The sequence below is a fragment of the Alosa pseudoharengus genome, unplaced genomic scaffold (assembly GCF_046254945.1).
Source record: "Alosa pseudoharengus isolate Yale_2024_CS ecotype anadromous, Long Island Sound unplaced genomic scaffold, YU_APseudo_1.1 YU_APseudo_1.1_scf_3, whole genome shotgun sequence".
NCBI classification, from domain to species: Eukaryota; Metazoa; Chordata; class Actinopteri; order Clupeiformes; family Clupeidae; genus Alosa; species Alosa pseudoharengus.
In genome coordinates this window covers 26,357,823-26,384,061 of record NW_027468718.1, presented here as the reverse complement: position 1 = coordinate 26,384,061, position 26,239 = coordinate 26,357,823, and the positions used below count along the sequence as shown (strand labels likewise).

Sequence of the window (26,239 nt, the reverse complement as noted above, 5' to 3'; positions counted from 1 at the left end):
CATAAGGCAGGCATGGTTCAAATTCCTTAACACTGTCTGGGTAAATAAAAAGTATGACAGACTTGGAACTTTGGGTTTTAGACCTCTGGTCTGTCCTTCGAAGAGGACTGCAGGATATCAAAAGCAAAACTAGGGTATACAAAAAAAGAGAATTAATCCACAATCATTTTGTTTATATTTGGAAAGACAACGTAACACACAAGAAAGACAATCAAAACACAACAATATTCAGTTGAAATCAAATTTCACTTGTCATACAGTATACATAATATTGCATAAATGTATGGTATTCTAAATGAAAACAATTCAGCTACAACATAATGCATACAATACATATAAAAATATAACCAGTGTACAAAAACTGACAAATCAGGGGACATGCGACTCCCCAGAAATGGAATATATCAGAATGTAAGCATGAAAAGGATTAAGAAACCTTCCAATTTAAATGAAACTTTTCAAAACCACATGTAAAAATCTCTCAACATATAAATTACACTAATTTATTTTGTTTTCTTGATGGTTATTCTGTTCAAAGTATGTGAATGTTCAATCACAGGAGAATTTGAAATGCACAATGACTTTTACAAGCAGCAGTAAAATGTGTCACACAGGTAGGTTGAAAAGAGAAAAAAACGTCAAATTAGATTCTTGTTCACTCTCTAATGACCAGAAGTAATTTTTTTCTTCCTCATTCATTTGAAGGGCACTTATGGTCAGAACTTGGCAAAACCAAGTTTTGTGGAGCAGAAATTGTGGTATGACATTGTTTAATGAAATACAATGTCTAATAATTTAATTATGATTAAAACATATTAACTGATGTGATATTAAGACTATCAATGGCAACCAAAATCCTCGATCAACCAATGACAGGACTCTGTAGCTAAGAGCAAATTTTGCCATGATTAAAATCAAAGCCATTTTACCCCTAGACACTCAAACATTCAATCATTAACATAAAACAGGTGGTCTATCCCAAAGTTATACTTTGTACTAATTCTATGTGAAAAGAATTCAAAATGATCCATTATTGCTGAGAGATATTTGAGAGAGTTGTGCCACATGTTGACATAAAGAGGAGCAAAAAATGTTAGGCCAGAACAAATAGCTTCACAACTGGGATGTATCAGTAGATATATCAGCACATCCCACCATGTTATATAAGAATTATCCAGCTTATTAAGTAATGCATTTCCAATTATCATCAAGTAGAGCAGACAACTCCCTCCTGAAAGATCCCTGGATGATTTACCCTCAGCTCTGGAACAGTAAGCCACAAATATAACAAAGTTGCAATGTGATCTATAGCAGAACGATGACTAAATATCCCCTGATCCCATAAACCATATTTAGAGAACACAATCTAAGAGGTTACACAATAAAAAAATACACTGAAGATCCAAAATGATTCTGCACTTTCCCAAAAATACTGTTCTCTAAACAAGGCTATACAGTTAAAATGTACAATGTATTTATAGCAGAGGCAAGCTTTCAATCAACACCATCAAACTAAGGAATGCTAACACAAAGTGTGAAAAGTAACTGCAGTTCAAAGTGGGGGTGTTTTTCCCTGATCGTCAACAGAGATTGGCTATTGAAAAATCAAGGAATTTCACACGTATGTTTGGCTTAAACCAGAAAACTGAACCTCACAGCATTAGACAAACCAGAGAGCACACTGGCAATTTCATGCAAATGACCCATTCTGCCACGTCCATAACTGTGATGCACTGCAGTGTAATCTGTAAGGCACACCATACTATTATACCAGATTATTTTAACAGTGTGATGTAACCTTATGTTAATAAATGCTCAGACTATCTGCTCACATATTACAGTTTACACATGCATGAGCAACATGTCAGTGTTTTGGAGGTGATGTGTAATTAATCTTTGCATGGAACTGTCAAACTTTTAAAAGAAAAGGAAATCTGCTATGTAATCAATTTTCAAATGATCAGCTCACATGAAGCAAATACAAGGATTGGAGTAGCTATGTGCACGATACATAATATTATTCTCAAAGAACAAGTTATCATAAGAGCACAACAGTACCAGAAAGGGAAAAGTTCATGCACTGGTCAAAATCAAACAACAATTATAAGCCTGTTCTAACATTACTGTGTGGAACATGTTTAGTGTAATATTAATGTAGAATATACATTATTAAAAAAAAAAAATTCAACATGATTTTTTTGTTGTTTTCTACTTGTCACATTAAACTATCTGAGCAAGTTCTTTACCTACTAGAAGGCCACTATATGCACTGCTGTGACAAGGTGATTTACAATGACCTCAGCCCATATTCAGGAACTGGGAGAGAAATTATGACCTCAAGAAAGTGCATCAGATGAAATGAGCGCAAGACATGGCATTATAAGAAAAAGTGCTTTAAAATCAAACAAATTAAAAAAATGTAACTAGTAAGCTGTGCAAGCCCCAATGACATTGACACTTGAAAAAAAAGCTTTAGCTTTACAACCACAAATTCAGAGTGCAAAAAGTAGACTAGTTTTAACCATTCAAAGGGAGAAGAAATTCAGAAAACAGGACAGTACACAAACTGGTATAGACTAGTGATTACTTCAAAGGCATCTCTCTCTTGACTAATCAATGATACATGATGATATTAGATTATCAAAATGAATGATAAATGCTATTTTTAAAGTCACAATGACTTGAGTCCCAGGCAAACCAAAACCTGATAACTCAATTACATATCACATCTCAAGCTCCAAGTTTATAAAACGTCAGGGAGGTAAATGTAGACATTAAGGTTGTTAATTGACAAAACCTTCAATGGACATTCCCTATTGAGGAAAGTGTGCAAAGTTCATAACATTTGGATTTTATCCACAAACTGCATTCAACTGCCAACATTCCCCAGATTCCTTGAGGTAAAGTACCTGTTGTTTTCCCCCAATTGTAGCCATCACTGTTTTTTGAAAAGATAAAGTTGGTCTGTATTTACAAATGTGCCCATGTTTGCAGAGGTAAGACACTTTTGCATGCAACAATCTCTCAGCCTGACAAGTTTAAGTTCAGTGTGCAAAAATAGTTTGGGATATCTTGATTTATGTTAAAAAACTATACATTTGGGCTATTGGTCAATTGAATTGAATTGTAAAATGGATGACTTGATAAACAGCAATACAAGAAGGAAAATTAAGTTTAAATTGTCAATCAGCTTAACTTATATACTCTAAGCCCAAACCTCCGCCAACAAGGTTTTCACCAGTGTTGTTTGTTGGTTGGTTGGTTTGTTAGAATGATTACGCTAAACTACAGGTCTGATTTGTGTGAAACTTGGTGGGCATGGGCTGGGCAGCCCAACTCACAGGGCACCTGTATTTTAGTTTGACAATTTAGTTTGACTTTCCCATTGATGACATTTGATTTCATTTCTACAAATTGTCATTCTAGTGTAAAATGTTTAACAGAATGTCAGTAGGCCTACAGTTGTTTTTGTCTGTTCAAATTGACTGCATTTGTTCCAACGGTCTGTGGACTCCAAACAATGTACCATGTATACTTTGCTGATCATTGTTAGTCATTATTAACATTGTATACATAACAATTAGATGGCATACTGAAAAGAAATGACAAAGGAAGAAGTCCTCAAACACAAGCTGAGAAAAGACAGCCAACATTCATAAAATAGCTCATTCCTGTTACAAAACTAAAATCTGTCCGAATCTGAGGCTCATTCAGCTCTGAGCGACTGAGCAGCTCAACTGAAATTGTAATTGTGTGTAATTATCAGGGACCTCTCTGTAAGGAGTACATGGTCTCATTAGTATTGAACGTGTTAAGGTCTAAATGTGATTCATCACACATTTCTGTCAAAACCAGAGACCACCGTGGGAGGCAATGCCATGTCTGCCCTTGTGGCATTTCCCCACGGTCTTATCTTTCCAGGCATGTTTCCCAATAGTAGGTATGTCAGTGCTTGCTTACCCTACTACACACTTTCATTACTTGATCTCCTGTGAGACCGAAATTTGATACCTATGCTTCCTAGGTAAACCATCACTGATGAAAGGGGCAGGTGGAGGCACTCCTTGTTTGGATTAACAAAGCTTTAGTTATTTGGCTTCCCCTTAATTTTTTACTATGTTATATAATAAAATATTAATATTATACTTCAAAAGTGCTAGAAAACTGATTCAATTCAAAATTTGTAAGTGCTGTCTTCCATCTCTGCCAGTATAGGACTTTTTTATCATGTTCGGTTACATGATGAGACAATGATAAAGAATAACATCTAAAATGAAGCATACATTGGCAAAATACAATAAACGAATGTTATAAAGTGCCTTGCAAATAATTACAAAATATCTGTATGTGCATATGTATACACACACATACAAATGTTTTCCAATCACCCAAATGTTTGGCTGCTTGAATGATCAGGGGAGGAGGTCATCTGTGTTCTGGTCTCCGTTACACTGACCAGTGGGAACTCTGAGAAGTCTGCTCCTCCGTGACTCCGGAGGCTGACCTGACCATTGGCAATGCTAAACTGGGAGGAGATTCCAGAGCGAGTGCTCTGGAACTGGGAGCGAAAGTTCGGCTCAAACGTGGCAATCTGAAATGTCTGACCAATCCCCTGAACGTCTGTCTTTTTTGAAGAGGTGACCTGCTCAAGGAAGTCTTCGGTGGGGGACACGGCAGACTGGTTAGTTTCGTCCCCGGAGAACGAGAACGAGTGCTGGGAGTCTCCCAGGAGAGCGAAGTGAGGCTTCTCCAGGGTGGACCTTAGAGGAGAGTTGAGGCGGAAGCGGCCAGGTGAGGTCAGCTGTTTGTCAGTTGAGAACAACGGCTGCCCGGCCAAGCTGGGGCTGTCCGTCACAAACGTAAGACTCTGGTTGTTGAGATAGCTGTCGTTCTGACTGGTCCTCTCCAATGCCTGCTGTAAGAACTTTGAGTACTCCTGAAGGAGACTGGACTTCTCGGCGGGTGGTGCCTGAGTGCTGGTCCCCAGAGGCTCTGGCGGGCTGCTCTCAGACACGTCGGATGAGTTGATGGATATGCTGGAGGTGACCTCCGTGTCCGCCACGCTGAAGGAGAGGTCAGGCTGCCCGTTGGCTTTGGTGGAGTAGTGGTCGAGCAGGGTTTGCAGTACCTCATCAGGGAGCACGTTCTTCTCATGGTTGGACTTGATCTCCACATTCATGGGCTGGGGCTCCAAGATGGTGGCAGGAACAGTCTCGTCGATGACACTGGCTACTGCTGCCTGAGTGACCGAAGGCTGTGATGCAATGCTTCCCACATTGAGTGCGTAGTCACGGCTGTTGTTGGTTGCCGCTAGGTAACGCTTCTTCTTCAGGAACTGCATGGCATCGTCGTAGTTTGTGCTACTCGTTGCTGGTTTGGGCTGTGCTCCCTGAAGGGTATCGACTGATTCCAAGTTCTCCACATCCAAAAGACTCTGCTTGTCTACAATCTCAAATGTGTACCTGCTGACTTTGCCTTCCTCAAAGGTAGACAACGGTGACAAACTCTGTGGTTGCTCCAGAGACTGCTTCAGATTTCTCTTACTAGGTACCTTCTTCAGGACTAGTTTCGGAGGGTTGATCTCATCGGGAGACACCTCCCCAAGTTGTCGGTTGCCTGGAGAGGAGTCGGGGAGCTCCACAGAATACTCGGCTACTACATACTCGTCTTTGACTTTAGAAGTGACGGCATATAGTGGCAGGCTCTCGCTTTTGGTCAACCTCTTCTCTGCTTTCTCCTCTGTGCTGCCACTTCCATCTTTGTCTGTGAGAGCTGTGGCAGAGCCATGGGTCTTCTCACAGGACTTCTGACGTTTTTTCTTTGGCAGCGAACACTCTTTCGCTGGGAAGGAAAAGCTCACCGTCTCGGAGGTCCGCAGCAGTCCCTCTTTAGCGGAGGCTCTGTGTGCTTTCCGGTCCTTGTTCTCGTGGCACATGCGTCTGTGCTTCAGTACTCGGTCCGTTCGGGAGAAGTACTGAGTTCAACAAAGAATGTGACAGGACAGTGTTAAAACACAACAAGCAAGACCGAGCTTACTGCTATGATGAATGCAAATTCTTAGAGGTTAAAGCTGCTGTTGCATTAATCTGGTTATTTATAATTTGTGCTACTTAACACTCTCCCCAGGTGGACAGGATAATTTGTTTTTTGTTCTAAATTATTCCAGGTAGCCTGAAATATCCTATTCAGGAGGATAGCCTAAAACATTACCTGATTGCATGCCAGCAAATACTTTTTTCCTAAATGACTGGCATGCACTATTTCTGAGTAAATGGAAATGTAAGAGGGAGATCTGTTCAGAAGTTTAAGCACCATTCTATATCAATACTATGAATGACAACTATACCAAAAACACATAGTAAAAACAGTTCAATGGTTCATTGGCAAACTGCTACCGGTAGTCTAAATCGGCAAACAGCTAAATACTGAATCTTATCCAGTATTTTCATATGTTGGGACGCCTTGATGGCAGTTGTCTTTTACATTTACATGCACTTGAGCCTAATGCAGGACAAAAACAAGTATACCTGATGGCAGTAGTCACATTGATAGGGCTTTTCTCCGCTATGTGTTCGCTTGTGTCTTTCCATGTGATACTTCTGGATAAATCTCATCCCGCACTCATCACAGCGAAAAGGCTTCTCCCCTTCAGCATACAAAAACATTTAGTAACATCAGCATATGACACTCGACAAAACATGAAACATGCTGATAGGATGTTCTATTTCTTCCATATTCCAGCCATACCTGTATGAATCTTCTCGTGCCTTTGAAGCAGGTACTTCTGAATGAAGCGCATGTCACACTGTGTGCACTGAAACGGCTTCTCTCCTGTTAAAGAGCAAAGTCATCACAAAATGAAACTCTCCACAGATTTAACCACACACAAGAACTTCCTAAAGCAGGCCATCACAGCACCCTCTATCTTTGGCTCCAGCTACAAGCAACGCAACAGTACGTATCTTCATCCACACCGGACAGCAGTACCTACGTTGGCATGACTGGTCTGACCTGTGTGAATGAAGACGTGTCTCTGTAGATGATAGTTGGTCCTGAAGGCTGCATTACAGTGCTCACACACATGGGACTTTGGGCTCTGGAGCCCTAGAGATCCATCTTCATTAATGGTGAGAATCTAACAAATAAAATATAATAACAGTAACCAGGGCAAATCAAATGCAGTATGACATTACAATAATACTTGAGCTCTGTGACATGTGCACAGTACAAAAAAAGAAGCAACAACGATAATGTACTGTGCATGATATATGAAAAATATAATGCGGTATACCTTCGCAGGAGAGCGCTGCTTCCTTTTCTTCTTCTTATGGCATTCCGAAAGGTCCCTTCCCTGTTTCTTCTCTTTCTTGGTGAGCAGCAGTGAGTCAGAAAGCTTCATCTCCTGCTTGATACTCAACTGTTCAGGAAGAGAGTCGGTTATCCCATTAATGCACGCAAGACTATAAACCTTAACAACAGAGAGTGCGGAGTTAGTTGAGAACATGGAGAACATGAGTTCTTCATTGCTGCAGAACACTATGTACAATGTAAAAATAAAACCGTATGTACAATGTAAAATATGTAGATAAATTGGCCTACTGTATATGCCGGTCATAATGGTGGTACTTGGAGAGCCAACTGTTTTCTGAGGTGGTACTCATTGTGAAAAGTTTGAGAACCACTGTTCTATATAATATATGACTGACAGTAAAATATAAAAGTTTGCTTTCACCTGGCTTAGGATACGTCAAGCACTGTCTACTCCTACATTAAAATCGCTTCGGCTGAAAATAGAAAACTGGATTTCTGAATACTGAGGGGTCATGGCAACGCCCATTGTTATCTAAGGAATATTGTGGATAACAACGTGATGTTTAGCCTTCTGGCTAGCTTGCCTATGAATAGGACAGAAACTAACAATAATTTTCATAGTCAAATAATTTGTTGATTATTTTCTTGATTAATCAATAAGTTGTTTGATCGATAAAATGTCTGGAAATTAGGGCTGTGCCATTAATAGAATAAATCTATTAATCGTCAATTACGACTTCCAAGGATTATGAAATATAACGATTATGTTGTTGCATTCCATTTTGCTACAATGCTCTCAATTTATGAAATTTATGAAAGTTACAAATCCAGTGTATCCCCTTTTCTTTGCAGGGCTAACTACATGTATTGCATGTGTTTTACAGTTGAATTGTATTGAAAATTCCATTTAATTCACTGTTAAATGTGGAAAATGTTTCAAAATTCCCAGAGTAATCGTGTTGAATATTAGTGATCTCAAAACAAATCTCTTCTTTTGCCAAGAAATACAATAAAATAAATGTCGATAAGTGTTTCCTAAAGCCCAAGGAAAGACGTCCACACGTTGCACATGTTTGGTTACTGTCATTGAGGATTAAGTTAAGTTTACAATATTAGGAATTGTTGACAACTAATCAGTTAGGCTACTCGATTAGTTGTTGCAGCCGTACAATTATCTACATGACCAATTTATAGTTAAGTGAATGTTGTCAACTCGTACGAGATGTTTTGAAGTAGGAACTTTTCCACTTCCCAGTTGCATGAGTGCACCATCATTAATATCGTTGTAGTATTCTCATTACTGCAGGACACTTGTCTTTTATTGCCACTCAATGTAATGAGGCAGCATTAATGAAATCATTACATTCTCTCTAGGGACTGAATCCCTGATGTTTGCTTGGCTTGTACCACGTTTGAGATCTGAATAAATAGAAGGACACCTGTGCACAGTTTCAGAGTATACTCACAGGCATGTGTAGGGTGTATGGCAGTTTCGGAGGATGCCGCTGGGAGAACTCCGGGTCTTCTTCTCCATCGTTCTTCACCGTCTCCTCATGGACCATCAGCTCATCGTGTGAGATGAGGTGGTGCGCGCTCAACGTCGCCCCTGTTAGGTCATCATCCTCGTCATCATCCTCAGCCAGCAGGGGGTGGTTAGCCAGTGCTCGTTCACCCATGGGCATCTCATCTAAACCAGCTCTGCCATCCATCCTTGTGCTTCCCAGGGCTCTGGAGGAGTGGTGATGCAAACCTGTTGGCCCACTGCACTTCAACAGCATCCCATCCAGTTTCTCATCAAGGTTCATCTTCAATGGCAGGAGGAGGATTGTGGCTAAGATAAAAAGATGCTTATATTGAAATTCCAAATCAATGCTGGACCAGGAGTGCTTAAATTAGTATAATTGTTAATTCTGAGAACAGACACTGAATAGTATGTAAACCATGAGGAAAAACCATTCTCCATGTCTTGGATAATAGAAACCAATTGATTACAAGAACATGGAAGAAGTAACAAAACATTATTATGGAAGACCTAGGCCTTTATCAACCACATCCACAGATCAATACGGATGATGACACACATGCAGGGCCTCACGCCGGATGCTTTACTTGTGCACATGCACTCGTGCATTTGTGGAAGCAAATCCAAAATGTAAAACAACTTGCTCTACGCTGACCTCAGTCTGATGTTTTATAAGTGCGAGATAAAACTCGTTGAGAATTCGTGATGTAACTGAGCTAGCTAATCGCCACTACTGTATCAACAGCTTCATTTGACAGCCGCGTATAACATTAGTTAACTAATCTGCACGACACACAATAAACATCTGAATTAATGCTTTGAATGCACGGAAATGGCAGTGGTAGTATGAACCCTGCACAGGACAGCAACGTCAACCACCCCAAAAAAGCTTCGACGAGCGATGGCTTGAAAGGGCAACTTCCAAACACGGCCTTCACATTTTAATACAGTTCAAGATCATGCAGTCTAACGTAAGCTAGTTTGCTATGTAGCTAACTCAAGTTAACATTACTTGGCTAAGTAAACACATCTAAGCCTCTATCTAGAGCTAACAATAAACGATTAACATTAACGTTAGCTTTCGTTGTTACCTGCGAAACATACATGCTAAACTAGCATTATCGATTGCAATTACGAAGTGTGTCTTACAATAGCCAGCTTAGGGTTGTTGCCAGATTTACTGGGCGCTTAACAACCAACCACAGCAAAGTGTCGAATGTATATTTTAGCAATCAAGTTTCGGAACGGCATGAATTAGTATTCGTCTACGACTACAAAATTGAACAACTTACAGTCTGGCTTGATAACTGTTAGCCCACTAGCTAACGTTAACGTTACCTGTCTGTGATAATGAGAAGGCCTGATCACTCAAAATGTACCGAGATTAATGATGTAAAGTGCAATGATGATTTCGAAACCACCGGCCAAATAGGGCCAGTGTGGTTAGCAAAATGCACATATATTTCGGAATATGCATCGTTACGTACCAACACCTGCTATTACTGGACCGGTAGGGTCATCATGGTCTGTCTGCAAAAGTTTTCGTCGCTGTGACAGCCAGATCGTACCTTGCTAGCTCACTAGCTTACTGCATTCCTTCTCCAGTAGTTTTCAGCGGTGCATTGTGGGAAGTTTGCTGCTTGAAAGCTTGAAAGAAGTGGTTCACGCAGCTGCAGCAGAGCTCTCCTGACCTCAGGTGGTTGGTGGGTTGAAGGCATCACGCAGAGGCGTTTCTGGTTAGGCTATTTAGATAGAAAAGAGGGACATATTCCATAATTAATGGTAATTGTCATCGTGTCAAGCAGCAACACTTTGTTGTTCCAGAAAAAAGTTAAGGATTTGGAGAAAAGGGGAATTTTTTTCTGTGAGCAACTTGTGGCTGGAAGAAAGGATAGGCCTACTCATAAGGCAAGGGAGCATAGAGGACCATGTCAAAAAACTTTGAAGGATGATTTGTTTGAAGCAGATAATTCTTAAAAGGTGCCAAATTGGTTAATGTTTAACGCTCAGGACAACCACATGGCACAATTTTTTTGTGTGTTGTGTTTGAATGCCGAAATGAGTGACAGCACTAGCTCACACCAGAGATTCTAGGTCTAGGAAAGTGAAAAACAGTCAAAATAATAAAACTGTTAATTTATCAACCAACAAAACAGCTGCATCTCCAAAAAATCCATTGCATTGCCCAGACCGAGAGATTAAAAGCTCAGAAAACATTGCTGGTGTTTTGACTTAATTAGCTGATTAGAGCTCTTCAGGTCGACATTTCTTTGCATCGACATTTCTTTGCTTTCTTTGTTATAAATTCTTTATTATAATATTTTGAGATAGGCTAGCCTACTGATTTACATGAGCTGTAAACCATAATTATCAAGATTAGAATAATCAAATAAAAAAAGGCTTCAAATATTTCACTTTATATTTCACTAGCCTAATGAATCTAAATTAAAGTTTCTCTTTTTGAAATACTTCAAACTATTCATATACTAAAAACTATTCCATCATATTATGCAAAGAGAATATTCTAGCAACCCCCACATGGGAAGAATGTGATGAAATATGTGAAATACAGGTGAAGTGTCATGTGGATGTTGCCTCCTCCTGAAAAACTGAGGCCTCTCCATACCATTTGGTTTACAGAGTGCTTGACCATTGTGTAGTGAGAACACTCACTGCATTTTATGTTTTGCAGTGAGATTTTCCCCTCCCACATTGTATTTAGGCTATCTGATGAATAACGGTGGTAACTCTAAAGGTCGTACGGTGGTAACTCTAAAGGAATGTGCAAGTGTACACTCCTTTAATCATTTATGTTTAGGCTGCATCATACGTTTTTGTATATAGTTCCTAACATTTTGTGTTCTTTGTTTTCTGAAAACAACCCTAAGATTATAGACATGGCGAAAATATGACATCACAACTGGTCAGCCTGTGCCCTGAAAGAGGGGGAAATAATGCTTGGTCAGAGCCCTCAACAACCATGGAATACTTTGAGGATTGAAACCTACACAAAAAGTCAATAATAGACAGTTACCCCTCTTAAAGAGCTCTCCAGTCTCCAAAGCCCACGGATATTCCAACCACATTATTACACCCTCTCACTGGCTTTGTAGTGGTGTGAAGCAGCACCACCGAGAACACAAGATGGCAGCATTTGTGCAGCCTCTTCCCCTCACGTGTATTCAAGTGAGTTTTTTTTTTACCCTTCTAGATTTTTTTTTGTTTACTCGGTAATATGAGAAACACTGATTCTTGGTCCATATCTTTTTTAGATATTAGTTTAGATGTCAACCTGATATATTCTCTGAATGTTGTAAGATGTGATGTGATTCAACAAAACAGTCAGGGTGGGTGAAGAATTGAGCCTGAATGTGAAATATTTCTTGCTCACATGACCTCTGGGAGTTGTGGTTGATTTAAAAGCAGGCCTGCATGTTGATGTGCACAAATGCAGTGGAAAATCCTAGACAACCTTTTATCGTATTTTTTAGTCCACTGCAAATCTAATGGCATCACCTTGTGGCTGCCGTTACTCTGTACTTAACCGCTCTATGTACTATTTTCTATTGTTTGGGACACATTCATTTAAATATTTTTTTCTGTTTAGAAGTCATTTTATTTCCAAAATATAACTGTGGAAGTTACTATGTGAGATCACACAGGCCACTAACACACACACAGCACTTTACTGCGGAAATGATTATATCCTGCCATTCCTGTGTGACCTTCCTGTTCCTCCGGCCAGATTTATATCAAAACACTGACCCGCCTATCCATCAGTAATGACAAATCTGCCATTCATAGGAGTTGCTGTGGCCACGAGTGCAAATATGCAACGTTAGGTCTACAGAAGGAGGAAAGAAAGCCATAAACAAGTTTAAATATTTTCATTTTAATGAAGCCATATAAAAGTGAGTGTGTGGTTACAAAAGTGTGTACGTATTGGCACAAAGTGCCAACAAAACTGGTCAAAGAGTACTCAAAAAGCACTGAAAACTAATGACGAATGCCAAGCCGGTATATTTTGTTTTGACGGTGGGTGAGGATGGTGGAAGGCTTAGGCAGGGGTGTTTGTTAAGGGAGAGTGTGGTCCGGCTTCGCAGCACTCTCTCTGTGATGGCGTGTATGAAGACTTAACCCTTGCTTCCTGCACAGATCCAACTTTTTTCTCAGGAAATCGGAGACTGAACATCGACTCCTCTGTACAGGTGATTAAGATCACTTTACACCCCGGTCTTGTTTCAACGGGGGAGATGAGGTGATAAACAGAAAAAAAATGCACAGGGAATAGTGTTGAGTGGAATTTCACCAAACTGTTATCTTTATGCAGAGTGTTCCAGGCAAAGCAAGGCAATCATTGCTAACACTCACAACTGCAGGTGTGTCTCAGTGTTGCCAATGAGAGAAAAATGGTACAGAATAGGAAAATTGATTGAAAAAGATTGTATAATAAAACATCAAAAAAGGAATGATGAAAGCATGACATCATGATACCCTCACCCAACAGTTGAATGACAATTCTGAAAACTTCATAAAAATCTAGAAACAAAAATCAGTCCACTTCAGGCAGCTGTCCTTGACAAATCAAGTCCTTGATGTTTGGCAAAAGAAATCTTGTAAAAGCACTTTAAAGAGGCCATTAAATGAATCGGCATGGGTGACTACTAAGGCATCTGGTTAAATTAAGGCCACAGACAGCTTGGCAGACAATAAATACAACAATGGATTTTTTGCTTCAAAATGATTTTCTCATTGGTAGTGTGTAACATTAGGAAACGCACTCATGCTCTGAGCACAGGTGCTGTAATGTGGTGTGGAGGTCCCAGGTAGTGGATCTGGGTGCCAATCACCATGGCAGTTCTGAGGACACAAGTGAGATGGGCTGTTATCTGACCATTCTGGTCTGGAATGTGACATGCGATCAATCATCACATTTTGTTGAAGCACTCTTTTGCATTGGTCCACACTTGTATTCCCTGAGGAGAAGAGAGAGAACAGAGAGATATTGAAATGGAAGAGAGACAGATAGAGGAAGAAAGAAGTGATGTGTATGCAACACAACTGGTTGTAATCATTCTGATATGACACAAACAATATCTAACAATGACAAGGCTGTGTGTGTTGTGCTAGGAGTTTACAGAACTTACAAAAATGTAATTATGTATTAAAATAAGTTATTAAAATAAGTGTTGTTTCGACCACAGTCTGGGTATGTGTAGACACAACGAAAGCTTTGGGGGGAAAAACGTGATATTCTCTTCGCTTTTCTACTATACTCTACACGGTTTCAGATGTGGGCCAAGTGTAAAGGTAGTGTCTCTCACCTTTTTGCACATGCTGATCTGCATGATGGCATAGCTGATCAAAGCCTCCTTCAGGTCATGGTTCTTCTGATCCTTAAACCTCTCAATATCTGACCAGGCACCCTTCACAAACACACTGGAGAATGGCACAAAACATTGCTCAGTTGTTTGCTGGAGCCATTAACAACTAAAATGAGTTTTTGATCACTCAAACTTTACTGAAACTATACTATGTACACAGTGCAAAATCTAGTGTAAACAGTTTTGATAAAGGCATGTTACCTTTTGAAAACACAGCTGGGCTTTGCCCACATCGATAGGAGTCGAGCAAGTTTGAAAAAAGTTTTGTAACTTGAGTGAAATATGGAAAAATGAGGTGTCCTCTTACTCGCACTCTGTGTTCTGCTCTTTGAGGGAATCCTCGCCCTCCTGAATCTGCCCTTCCAGAACTTTCATCTTGGCCTCTCTCTGCTCGGGGGTCTCCTGGCCAAAGAGCTTACTGGTCATCCCCTTCAGCGAGAAGGTGCGCACCGTCTGCACATGGTGAGGAAACAAAATGAACAAACAATAACTTAAAATTCCTTAACTTATTTCTCCCCTGGACGTTCAGGCCAGTAAGACTCCAGTGTGAAATGAAAACTCTACATTACTGAGCTCAGGAAGTGAACCCTAGACCCACATTCTCCTGATTTAAAAGAACTCTATGACTGTTCAGAGTCAGTGTTCTCAGCTAGGTAAATTTATCCTAAACTTTGTTCACACTTTGTCATATTAAGACATCCTGTTGATCACCAGTGATTTTGCTAACTGATGTACACAGCTTTCACAGATGTACACAGATATTTTTCGCATCATGTGAAATAAACTAAGTTTGTCAAGGCAGTTTCTATGTATCGGTATATCTCACTCCCAGAGTGAGGAGAAAGATTTTGGAAAACTCTATTGCTTTCTGTGAAGTTTCCACTTGCAGCGCATGGCTCATCTGTTCCCTGTAGGAGGGCTCCCACTGACAGACACGCACCCCAGTGGCCAACTCCTCCTGCTGCTGCTTCTTAGTGGTGAGGTCCTGCGCCGCCATCTCCAGCTCGTACTGAATCAGCTCGTGCTTCCTGCACACCGCCCTGAAACAAACACAGCCCATTGGACAAGCCAGTCAATGGATCATCTGCCAATCACAAAAACACACACACTACACACACACACACACACACACACACAGAGAAAACAGACTGCAGATGTCCTTTACCACAAAAACGCAGGCAGTGTTCTTTTGGCAAAAGCAAGTTTGTGGGAATCTATTTATGTCACATAATACAGGGGATTACAGGAAAACCAAACTGCAAATCTGCCCCCGCAACTAATGCACAACACAGGACACCAGCGCCTTTAAGATATTGCAGTTATGAATGGATTCAAGTTAATTCATGGACATTCATATGCCCCAGAGACGCAGTGATAATGCACAGCCACAAGGGAGGCTCTTGTGCTGTAATTAATTGGAGGGGGCTTAATTTTAAATGGTAACGATGCAAGGGGTCTGGCACCACCCTGACCAGTGGAGCCAACACCACAACCAGGATCCCTGGCAGGGGATGAGGGCTTGCGTGAGGAGTCCTCTTACGACACGAACACGCTGGTGCCCCTGGAATTCTGGCTGCCGGTAGGAATCGACGGGCTCCCTGGCAGACTGCGGGCCACTTGAAGGACAGCGCTCCTCCATTTCCGCCGGCTCAGGCGGCCACGACCATGGCTAATCAGGAGCCCCTGGGCCACTGAGCCCCACCGCCTCTCGTCCCCTTGGCCAACAACTCTCACTGGGTTATCAAAATAAAACCTCACTTAATGTAGTTACAGTCCACAAACACAGAAGGTTTGGCTTACGCAAGGCCAGCGTGGGGGAAAATAAGAAATGTAAAGATTTTATTACAACTTACCGCAACACTGGGAACTGTTTCTCCAATACAGTGTGCATAGAGGCTATCAAGTTACCAGTCAGTTAGTCAGTCACAGCATTGGCCAAATGAATAAATGTAAATGTAAATCCCTAGCCAAACCCACCTCAGAGCCTCGGTGTAGAAGAGGTACTCTTTCAGTTGGTCTGCATAGTGTTCCTCCTCTTCCAGGATGTCATCCACTGATGCTGCATAGCTACAGTAATAGAACATTTTAGTTACTGCACAATGTGAGCAGCTGGGTAAGACATTATAAAATGACTACTGCCAAATAACAGACTCTTTTAATTACCAGTAACAGGGCTGTTAGCCAAAAGCAAAAAAATCTCGTGTTTACAATAGAAAACCCTGTCAAAATACACTTGTACCTCTGTTATACATCACAGGTTTTCTCTTTCTCTGATGACTAAAACAGAAAGTGCTAAAGACAACAATAGAAGACCACAATCTGCAACGGTAATGACAATTACATTCTTGTTATGCCCCCCCCCCCACCTTCAGTAAGTGTGACACGTGTCTGTCAAATATCCCACTGGCACGCCAGGGAGCTGATGTTGACGGACGGGCCGCTTTAAAAGTGGCTCTCCGTGGAGACGCGCTGCTGACACAGCTCTCCTCCAGCAGCCCCATGGACCCAGTGGCCTGTGACCCCGAGGTAGCGAGAGCGGCAATCTGGAAGCCATCAGAGAATGTCCCAGGTGGGGGTGGGGGTAGGGGTGGGATTGGGAGGCCGAGACGGGGCAGTGGGGGTGTGGACAACGTAACTGCGGCAGGCAACACAGCACAAACGTTCTCTGAGGCCTATTCTAGCCGTTTTGCAGCCGTTTCAGGGGGTGGGTTAGGTAGTGGAGAAGTGGTGGGGGGGTGTTTTGGTTGTTCGCCAGTCAGGACCAAAACCCAAACCCTCCCATGGGCCCCCCCCACCCCACCAACTCCCCCATCCTTCCCCCTGAAAGCCTTTTAGCTACTTGTTACCAGAGAGCCTCCATCCGAAACCTGAGGGGCTTCCAAACCCCTCCAGCCCATGTGTTTTACAGCTCTGGACAGGGGGCACACACATGTACGGTCAGCCCGGCGAGTGGGGGCTGGAGTGGGGAGGGAATCAGGCAACACCTTCATTTTTCAGCTCGCTTGATGAGGTCTCGGAGGGTAACGGGAGAAGCCCACTGAGGGAGAGGGCAGTGGCCAGTGGAGGGGGGAACACAGCCAAAACAGCTGCAACACCATCCCACACTAATCCTATCAGGGTTGTACCGAAACATCATCAAAGTGACAGAAGCGAAGCCCCAACCAATTCTACCCAGTTTGATGTGAAGTGTGTTAAGGAAGTTATATTCTGCATCAAACGTATATGCATGTGCTTGACTTGTATATCTTTAGGTTACCATGTTCTGTGTGCAAGTGTTGCACTTTATTTCTATTATGTGTGTGTGTGTGTGTGTGTATGTGTGTGTGTGAGTGTGTGTGTGCCTGTGTGTGTGTGAGTGTGTGTGTGTGTCTAGAGACTCACGCATCCATGTGATGGCCAGCACTCTGTAGTCCATCCCCCATCTCTTTCTCTATGGCACTCCACTCACTGTCAAATAAAGACACAAGGAAGCAACTTCAGCAGTATCCCAACATAGACCACAAAAGCCATGATGCTACAAGAGGATTAAGGCATGAGGGCAGAATGCAATCCAATGCTAGCACCTTCCTATGCTGATTAGCTATTGGGAAGTGTTTGATTACATAGGAGATAAAATAAGTAATGTGTCACATCAAATACATAAGGAAAAAAGTGGTCCACTGCATCGTCAAAAGACATGACTCCCACCTGAAGACTCTGCCGTAATTCCCGTGCACTTTGTATACTCCGTAGAGGCGGTCAGCTACCCTCTAGGGTGGAGAGCAGAGGTCAGCGAGCGAAACGTAAGAGCTAGCATGTTTTCATTCAAAGCCCTGTGCTCCAAACTGCAGCAGTGTGCAGAAATATGATATAATGACTCAAAATTACAACAAAAAAGTGCAAGCTTGTGGCAGGATCCGAAAAAAAGCACTGGGCTGCTGGGCGTGCCAAGAGGCATTACACGCTTCCCCTCTCCCCGAATTAGATTTTGACACTAATGTGCATGTTTGCTGTTTGCTGACAACAGACTATTATGCTCCAAAATAGAGGAAAATAAAAATTACACTCCAAAATAGAGAAACCACTGGGAGTGGGTCTGAGTGAGTGTGAGTGTGTCTGTGTGTGTCTGCATGTATACAGTAAATGTGTACTTCTGTGTGTGTGTGTGTATGCATTTGACAGGGCTATGTGTGTGTACATGTGCACAATGCAGTTGTGTATGTATATCACTCCAGTGTGTACTCATGGGTGTGTTTGTGTAAGTGTGCGTGTGTGTGTACGAGAGAGAGAAAAAGAGAGAGAGAGAGAGAAAAAAAAAAGAGAGAGAGAGAGAGAGGGAGGGAGGGAAGGAGAGGAAGAGTGGTGGTGTGTCGATGAGGAGCTGTGATATTGGGCAGCTGTGTGGACTCACTGCTCGAACTCGCAGCAGCTGGGAGATGACAGACTGCAACTCATCGCCATAGTGTTTCATTTCAGCAAACCTCCTGCAGCACAGGAGAGGGGCAGCATGGAGAACAAGAGCCAGAGTGAGAGCAAGAGAAGATAAAACAGAAGGATAAAAAGAAGAGAGGGAGAAAGAGAGAGATAGGGAGAGAGAGAGAGCGCGCGCAAGAAATGACACTGCATCTTGTTCAACAAACGCTGAGTATTCATTAAGTTCACACCACACTAGTTAGAGGGGATGTGAAGGAATGAACGACCTACTTATCTGGGTTTTTCACCCGGAACGTCGCATTCAGAGCCTTCAGCCTTGAATCCGCCTAGGGAGAAACAGAGAGGGGGAAAGAAGGCCAGCCAGAATATGTTAAGTGCTCATGAATATTTTGCTTGAACTTCTGAACTGTTGAACTTCTAAGATTTCTCTGAAACAACATTTAAAACTCAGATATGTGTCAGCAAATGACAAAAGTGCTGCGATCTCCATTCTAACAAAACTCAAGTCATTATCATTATTATAGCACGCTTTTATCACAGCTATACTCAGCATCACATGATCATTATTTTCTACACTGGCACACATACAACTACACACATCCAAAACGCACACATACAACTCTGCACCCATCATCCCCTTGCATAAGACCGTAGTAGCATGACAAACCACTGTAACGCAAGACACAGTTGATGAAAAGTGTCAGGGCAAGCAGAGGAGGCTCAGGATGTATGAGGGAGGTGGGTTTAAAGCGAGTAAACCCAGCGCGCTGATGGAGTACCTTTGCCTGGAATCCTGTCTCAAACACCATTTCCTTCCAGCCGTTTTCCTGTGGGGCGACAGAGAGAAGGACAGTGGCTTGAGTTTGACAAAGACCATCACCAACGTGACAGCACTTTCAAAGGAGGCCACTCAAGGAAGCAGAACACAATTGGAGTGCGAAAGGAGATATCAACCCAGTGAGATTATTTGGTCTGAAAGCCTTTGAAGAGGAACGTCATCCTAGTTCATGTCTTCATCCTTCCTGAAGGCCAACAAAGACGGACTTGTGTTTATAGAGGTTATTATGACACAGCTACAGCAGTCATTCCAAGGAGTGAGTGTGAGTGTGTGTTCGTGCGTGCGTGTGTAACAGAAGACAGAAAATGTGTGTGTGTGTATGTATGTATGTATGTGTGAGAAGCAAAGAGTATGTTTGTATGAGTGTGTCTATGCCTATGTGTGTATGTGTATGTGTGTGTGTGCGTCTGTGTGAGAGAAAGCAAGAGAGAGAGAGAGAGAGAGAAAGAAAGAAAGAGAGGGAGATAATGAGCAAGACAAAGGTGTCATTCTGACAACTTTCAGAGACGGCCCAGGGGTAATGTCCTCCATGAGTAATTGCTGTTCTGGTCAGAGGGACATCCTGTCCACTTTTATGTACAGTGTGTCTGGCTACTGCTCAGTGTTTGCTTAGGGTGGGGGTGGGGATGGGACCTAGTGCGGCCTCTACACTCGTCGGAGTGGAGCGGAGGGAGGAAAGGGCCCCTTCAGCGGCCGGCGCGGCTGCCGCCCGTGTCTATCCCTTACCTCAGTGAGGAAGGCGAAGAAGATCTTGTCGGTGGACAGGATGGGATGGGATGCCACCCGGAGCAGGAAGTTCTCCAGGCCGACACGGCGCCTCTCCACAAAGTCCGGGTCCATGTTATCTGCTGACAGCTTGTGCCACACAAACTCCGCCTGGAAATGACCAGTATGAATAAACTAAATGTTACAGTGACATTGCTCTTAAAAAAAGTCAAATGTCAAGAGTGTGTTGACATATCAAAGACACATTTAGGAATTTAGCACACTTTCAATTATATTTCAGTAAAAATAATATTCCCACATATAATAAAATGAAAACACTTAATGTTTGATTTCACTCACTCGCTTCTCTGGGAGAGGAGGGACAACCACGTAGGGGTAGGTGACTAGTAAGAAATTGCGAAGAATCTCAAATTCACTGTAGCGTCTCCACAGGGAATCTGGAGTGGAGTTGGTCCCCTCAGAGGCAGCATCTGCTGGGCTTTTGTGTAGAAGGAAAAAAATAAGATAAGATGATTCCTAACCTCAGTATTAATGTACTCATATAAACAGCATTTAAAATTGTACATTGTAAAGTTTACAAAAGAAACAGTTCATGATTAAGGCCAACATTGGAAAACGTGTGCACTTAACTGCACAAATCAATGTTTAGCGCTCACGTCAGGTCATGTTTATGACCCAGCCAACATAAACACAAATGTGTCTTAACATTCTAAAAAATCAGGTTACCCTCAAAACTGTCTTGATACTGTCACAATAACGTGGGCTACACATGTACAGTACTGTACAAAAGTGTTAGGCACCCATTAGATTTGTTGGTTTAGAAATGTTATGGTGACCATATATGTTTCTCATTGTCTTTATTAGAATTCATCCAGAAGATTGAGAGAATATGGAATTTAAAAAAAAAGTGCATTTCTGGTTCGGGTTCTAGTCTTTTGCATCCATTCGATTGGTCGTTTTTGCAGTGTTATAATGACCAATCTCGCAAGGTGGAAGCTGAAGCTGGTTGGTACTTGTACTGGTTCTGGCTCTGACACATTGGTATCAGAAGTGGGAAGGAGATGATGACATGGTCAGATTGATGATCTCATTGAAAAGATACAGCTGGAAGAGTTCATTGCTGCCCTAAAGTGGAAAATGCCTAGCCAAAGGATTCTATTCAAAGAACCTTGATGAGGCAAGCTGACTCTGTATTACCAAAGATCCTTAATATATGCTTTACCAACCGTCTCTGGCATTACCATCTGGGAATATAATGGAGAGGGTCACCGGAGATGTACAATACTGTTCAGGTGGCTCCTCCACTTTGGTCTTGACACCTCAGCATCAGTTTTAGGGTGAGCCACGCTCAAGTCAGCAGCTGAGACCCCCATCATAGTTGTATCTACCAGTAGCTTCTGGCAAGCCAGGCATGGCCATAAGTGGCCTGGGTAGGGAACGACAGCTCCATAAAGAGCTTCCCCCTTGGGTCATTATAACACTGCTAAAACAACTAATTTAATGGTAGCTTGAGACTGAAATTGGACTGGTATCAGAAAGAAAAACATTTTATGTGTATTTAAAATGGCCTACTGTGTATTTCCTGTGTTCTCTGGTCATATTCTAATTAAGACAGTGAGAAATAAATAATATGGTCCTTAAAGCATTGCTGAAACAAAACATGTAAGATGCCTCAGACTTTTGCACAGTACTGTAGGTCTCCCTTCTCCTAGAAGATTGCTTTAAAGGCAATAACAATGCAGGGCCCCTTTATAAAAAAGAACCCTCTCTGTAGGAGATGACTCAAATTCTTCCATGGCCTCTGCCCTCAAACCTTCTCCAGAAATATTCGCTGTTAATTGCCAACACCAGATAGCATAATCAAAATGTCAACATTAATATTCAATAAGTAGGGTCTCTGTAAAACAACGCACTGCCAAACTGTGGTGGGCTGTTGATGTTACCATCATCCATTTGACATTGCAGGACAATATTTCAGTAGAGAGCATACCGAACTGCTGACTGCTGAGGTAAATATTGGGCATAAAATGTTAACCTCGCTTTTTTTTTTTTTTTTTAATCGCCCTAAATGAAAATACCCCCCTGTAGCAGGCTCCAGAAGAGGTCTCCGATTACACTGACTGGGGGAGCAGCAAACCTCCGAAGTGGCCGTGTGCACCGTGCCAAAAGTTAAATGGCGACTATCTCCCGTGAGCTGTCCATGCCAGGAGCCCCAGGCAGGGAAGGCTCAAAGAGCGCACTGGCTGCTGGGGCCAGAGAAGCAGGAATCCCAAAATCAATAAAAACATCCCCCCAAAACATGAAGCCACTGTAACTGACATAGGAAAGAGTGAGACTTTGTCTGAAAGATAGAGATGGCGGAAGAGCAGTGGGTGTCGTAATAGATAGATAGAGGATGGAGTGAGAAGAAAGAGTGGAAGAGAGGGGGGGTTGATAAGGGAGGGGAGAGAGGGACTAAGAAATTGGAGTTGTGAATACAACGGACCTTGGGGAGGAAATGAGAGCTCATAATGGTCTCTACACTAATAATCCATGCTGGAATCACTAAGAGGAGCGTGGCTCCAGTGACGCTGGGGGGCATTCTCCACTCCAACTACGGGACTGCCTGCCCTGAGCCTGCATCGCAACACACTCCCCTCTCCCAGGCCTGTGGTAAATAAAGACCAGTTTGCGTGTGCGTGTGTGTGTGTGTGTGTGTGTGTGTGTGTAATAGCATGCGCTGTTCAGGTCCCAACCAAAACATGTGTTTCCTTTTATGGGATAGGCCAACAATACAGCTCTGTGCTCAGCGCTCTAAGCAGCCGACAGTGGGACGACTCTCTCTGAGCAGTCCTCTGAGGACCTCTGAGGAGCTGGGGAGCTCAAGGAAGGTGAGGGAAGCATTGGACACAGACAGACAGGCTTCTGACATATACTGTTACTATAACGTTTCACTAATATACAAAGCAGGGGAGCTAATGCAAATTCATCAACATGTTCCTATACCAAGACAACAGTCACCATGGTAGAGTACAGCTGAAAGAATGTTTAGCTGTTGTGTAAAAGCTTTGTTTGACTACAGGGACTGCCTTTCGTTGTGTAGGCAAGCTATTTTCTGTCATGAGTTTCTACCTTCCCACTTTAAGGCGCTGTGTGTGTATTGTTTCAAGGATGCCTCATCTTGGCAAAGTAGAGGATGAACTCTTATTTGATTACATTTCCACCTCCTAAGTAAACAATAAAGGAGAATGGGGATTTATTTCCCCCCTTCTTTTTAGATGTGTGTGTGTGGGGGGTGGGGGGGGGCGGCGGGGGTGTTCTGTGTTAAGTTTCACAGTTCCAATGCTGGTCTGGAGCAGTTCTGAGTGTGGCTGTGGCCTTTTCCTGACCTCTACCATCACTGTGTCGCAGTGGGTGTAGCTGAGACATAAAACTGATGTTGTTGATAGGCTGAAATATGATAATCACGTGGTCTTAAGCAAGCTTGTTTCATGTACACAAGTTATGTACACAGACACTTAGTGCCGCTGCTGTCTATTTCAGTGCCCTAGGGGAGTTGCCTCGCCCTCCCCCCCCCAAAAAAAAAAAAATATATATATATAATAAAATAAATTAATAAATACTGTTTTACTCATAAATGGTGCATTGTCACTTTAAGAGCATTGAGTCTTCACATTCTCATAATGCTATGCACAATAGTTGTTATACGCAAAACATGGAAATGGAAGTGTGTAATAACATGTTGCTTCACATTTCTGTTTGCAATTAAAAGTGAATTATGAGCCTGGTAGCCACCTAGCTATCTGATTGGAATGCATTTCAGTCGACTCGGCATATCATGTGCTTCATGTAAATACTTGGAAAACGAATTATTATAGACTCACCAATTCCATTCTACTAAGGCAAAGTAGTAGACTAGTCTATTTATATTCTTGTCCATGTTCCAAAGCACATTGATTGCAGCCTAGTATGTTAAAGATCCCTCTCACCAATCAAAGTTTAAAAATTGTCAGTAGTGGGAAACGGATAAACTCGCAAATCACAATCACCTGTAGCCTCGTCTTTGTTGCCTTCATGATTTCTTTAAACGATTACATTAAAAAGGAGATACACAATGTCAAGCCAGATGGAAACTGCCACTCTCTTTGTCTCTTCCCTGTGTACGCAAGAGTAGATCTGCTACGGGGTGCAGATTGGGTGAACCCAAAAAGTATCATTCTTGCATGTAACATGGTGCATTTTGACATTGTAAACATTATTGATGAAGAGTGAAACCCAGTTTGCTACTAAGCTACTACTTATTGGCTACATTTGGATGCCCCCTCTGTCCTTTGGTGCCCTATGGATGCGCGTGGTGGGAGCGGGAGAGTTTTTTTGCCCAAACCATGGAAAACAAACAAACCAGGACCATTTCGATAACAACAATTGGTTTCCCCAAATTCAACACAAAATATCACCAAAATGTTGTGGGAAATTAATACTGTCAAACTGACACAGTCAAATTAAATTTGTTGTAAGATTATGAGTATCAAAATCTACTTTTAAACAGTGATGAACTATATGAACACTTTTTAAGCATTTTTGTAAAACTTAGATAGCAGCACATACATGCATAGTTCTACATTATGTGTTGCATTACATGTATTGCATGATTCTAGGTCCCATATGTAAATGTAAATGTAAAACGGGGGGTTGGGGGTCTTAGGATACATCAATTCCAGCCAGAAAGATTGGCTTAATTGTCTATGTTGATGCATTTGTGCAGTGTGCAGGCTATAATGTTGAGAAAGCAATACACTGTACCGTGTCTCGATGAGGTAAACAGTGTAGATCTCCTGCATGTTCACAGCATTCTTCACTGTTCTCTTCTCTGCTTCTGCTACATTGATCTCCATCTTCCTGAAAAGTACAGTGCCCTTTTCACCCATCTGGTGGGTTGGGGGGGTGGAAATCAAGACCACATCAGTGCTTGTATTCACTGTAGGCTACCTCATTTCAGTGAGCAGAACGCTCAAACTTATAGGCTTACAGGTAAAATTCTGCGGCTGCAAAATTAAACCCCAATACTTGGCAAAGGCGCCTGGAGACGGTACTAACAATACATGTATGTAATAATGTACAAACAATAATGTATTTCTTGGACGACTAAGCAACATTAGCGTTACTGACCATTCGTTCTAAACCAGTGTGACAGATCACGGGATGTCTACGTCAGCCTTTAAGCAAATGAAGGGTTTTGATGGTGTACTATTGTAGCCTACTTTTCGCAAATATGCCTGAAGTAAAGTTCAATTTAAGATTAAAGTATTCTACAGCATTTTGAAAATTAAGTTATTAAGAAAAAGCGAACGGTGTCATTTACAAAAGGGGACACGTTCATTCAACTAGCAAACGCTGAGACCTTTGAAATAGCCAAACTCGTAAGTTTTTTAGACTTTCTCAAACTTTGATAGAAGACAGTTGCCGCGCCAGAAATGGACCTAAGTTAACTCAAGTTGTCTAGGTTAACCGTGAATTAATGGATCTCTTCCAAACGCAGAGAATTAAACTAAAAGCTCTTTGTTCGTAGCCTGTCATTAAGAAAGTTACCATCAACAACAACAGCTCAGCTGATCCAGCTGCGGCTCATGAACACTGGCTAACTAGCAAGCAGCATCGAATTTCGGAAGGCTACGCAACTCCGGGGGCTAAATATGGCCTGGCAGTGAAGGAAATCGAGTAATAAGGGACTGCACGCCAGGATGCAAGTAACTGATTTACATGCCATTGTCTTTAGCAGTGGTGTATCGGCAAAGTTTACCGTGTTTTTCATGTTGTTTTCTATCTCCCCAGGAGTGAGGTCGATATTTCCAATCACCGCTACTTCGTCGCTTCCCGTATCCGCCATCATTCTGACTTGTGTCCACCTCCTCACCGCATGCGCAGTTCTGATTGCGTTTCTTTTCCTTAATACATAATTCTGTCACCTGGTGATTTGCAACCATTGTCATTACACCTGGCGTAGGGTATATGAACCTAGTTCAATGTCAGCTCTTGTTTGTGGTCTAGTGTAGTCTAGTCTTTTTA

At 42.1% G+C, this 26,239-nt stretch overlaps 2 protein-coding genes across 2 annotated transcripts; both read right to left on the bottom strand.

Moving 5' to 3' along the window:
* Window positions 1-158: 158 nt before the first annotated feature.
* znf148 (zinc finger protein 148) lies at window positions 159-10,448 on the bottom strand. Its single transcript, XM_076263750.1, has 7 exons — window positions 10,321-10,448; window positions 8,778-9,142; window positions 7,292-7,417; window positions 7,012-7,135; window positions 6,748-6,831; window positions 6,528-6,646; window positions 159-5,974 (listed from the first exon to the last, which is right to left on the bottom strand). Exons 2-7 carry the CDS (start codon window positions 9,114-9,116, stop codon window positions 4,385-4,387), a joined length of 2,382 nt encoding a protein of 793 aa, XP_076119865.1. The 5' UTR covers window positions 9,117-9,142; window positions 10,321-10,448; the 3' UTR covers window positions 159-4,384.
* Window positions 10,449-12,705: 2,257 nt separating this feature from the next.
* Window positions 12,706-26,093, bottom strand: snx4 (sorting nexin 4). Its single transcript, XM_076263749.1, has 14 exons — window positions 25,974-26,093; window positions 24,977-25,101; window positions 20,534-20,672; window positions 20,195-20,344; window positions 19,410-19,457; window positions 18,901-18,956; window positions 18,608-18,680; window positions 17,905-17,966; window positions 17,599-17,664; window positions 16,195-16,284; window positions 15,158-15,257; window positions 14,525-14,670; window positions 14,158-14,272; window positions 12,706-13,809 (listed from the first exon to the last, which is right to left on the bottom strand). The coding sequence occupies exons 1-14, from the start codon at window positions 26,061-26,063 to the stop codon at window positions 13,762-13,764; spliced, it is 1,308 nt and encodes a 435-aa protein (XP_076119864.1). The 5' UTR covers window positions 26,064-26,093; the 3' UTR covers window positions 12,706-13,761.
* Between the last annotated feature and the right edge of the window lie 146 nt (window positions 26,094-26,239).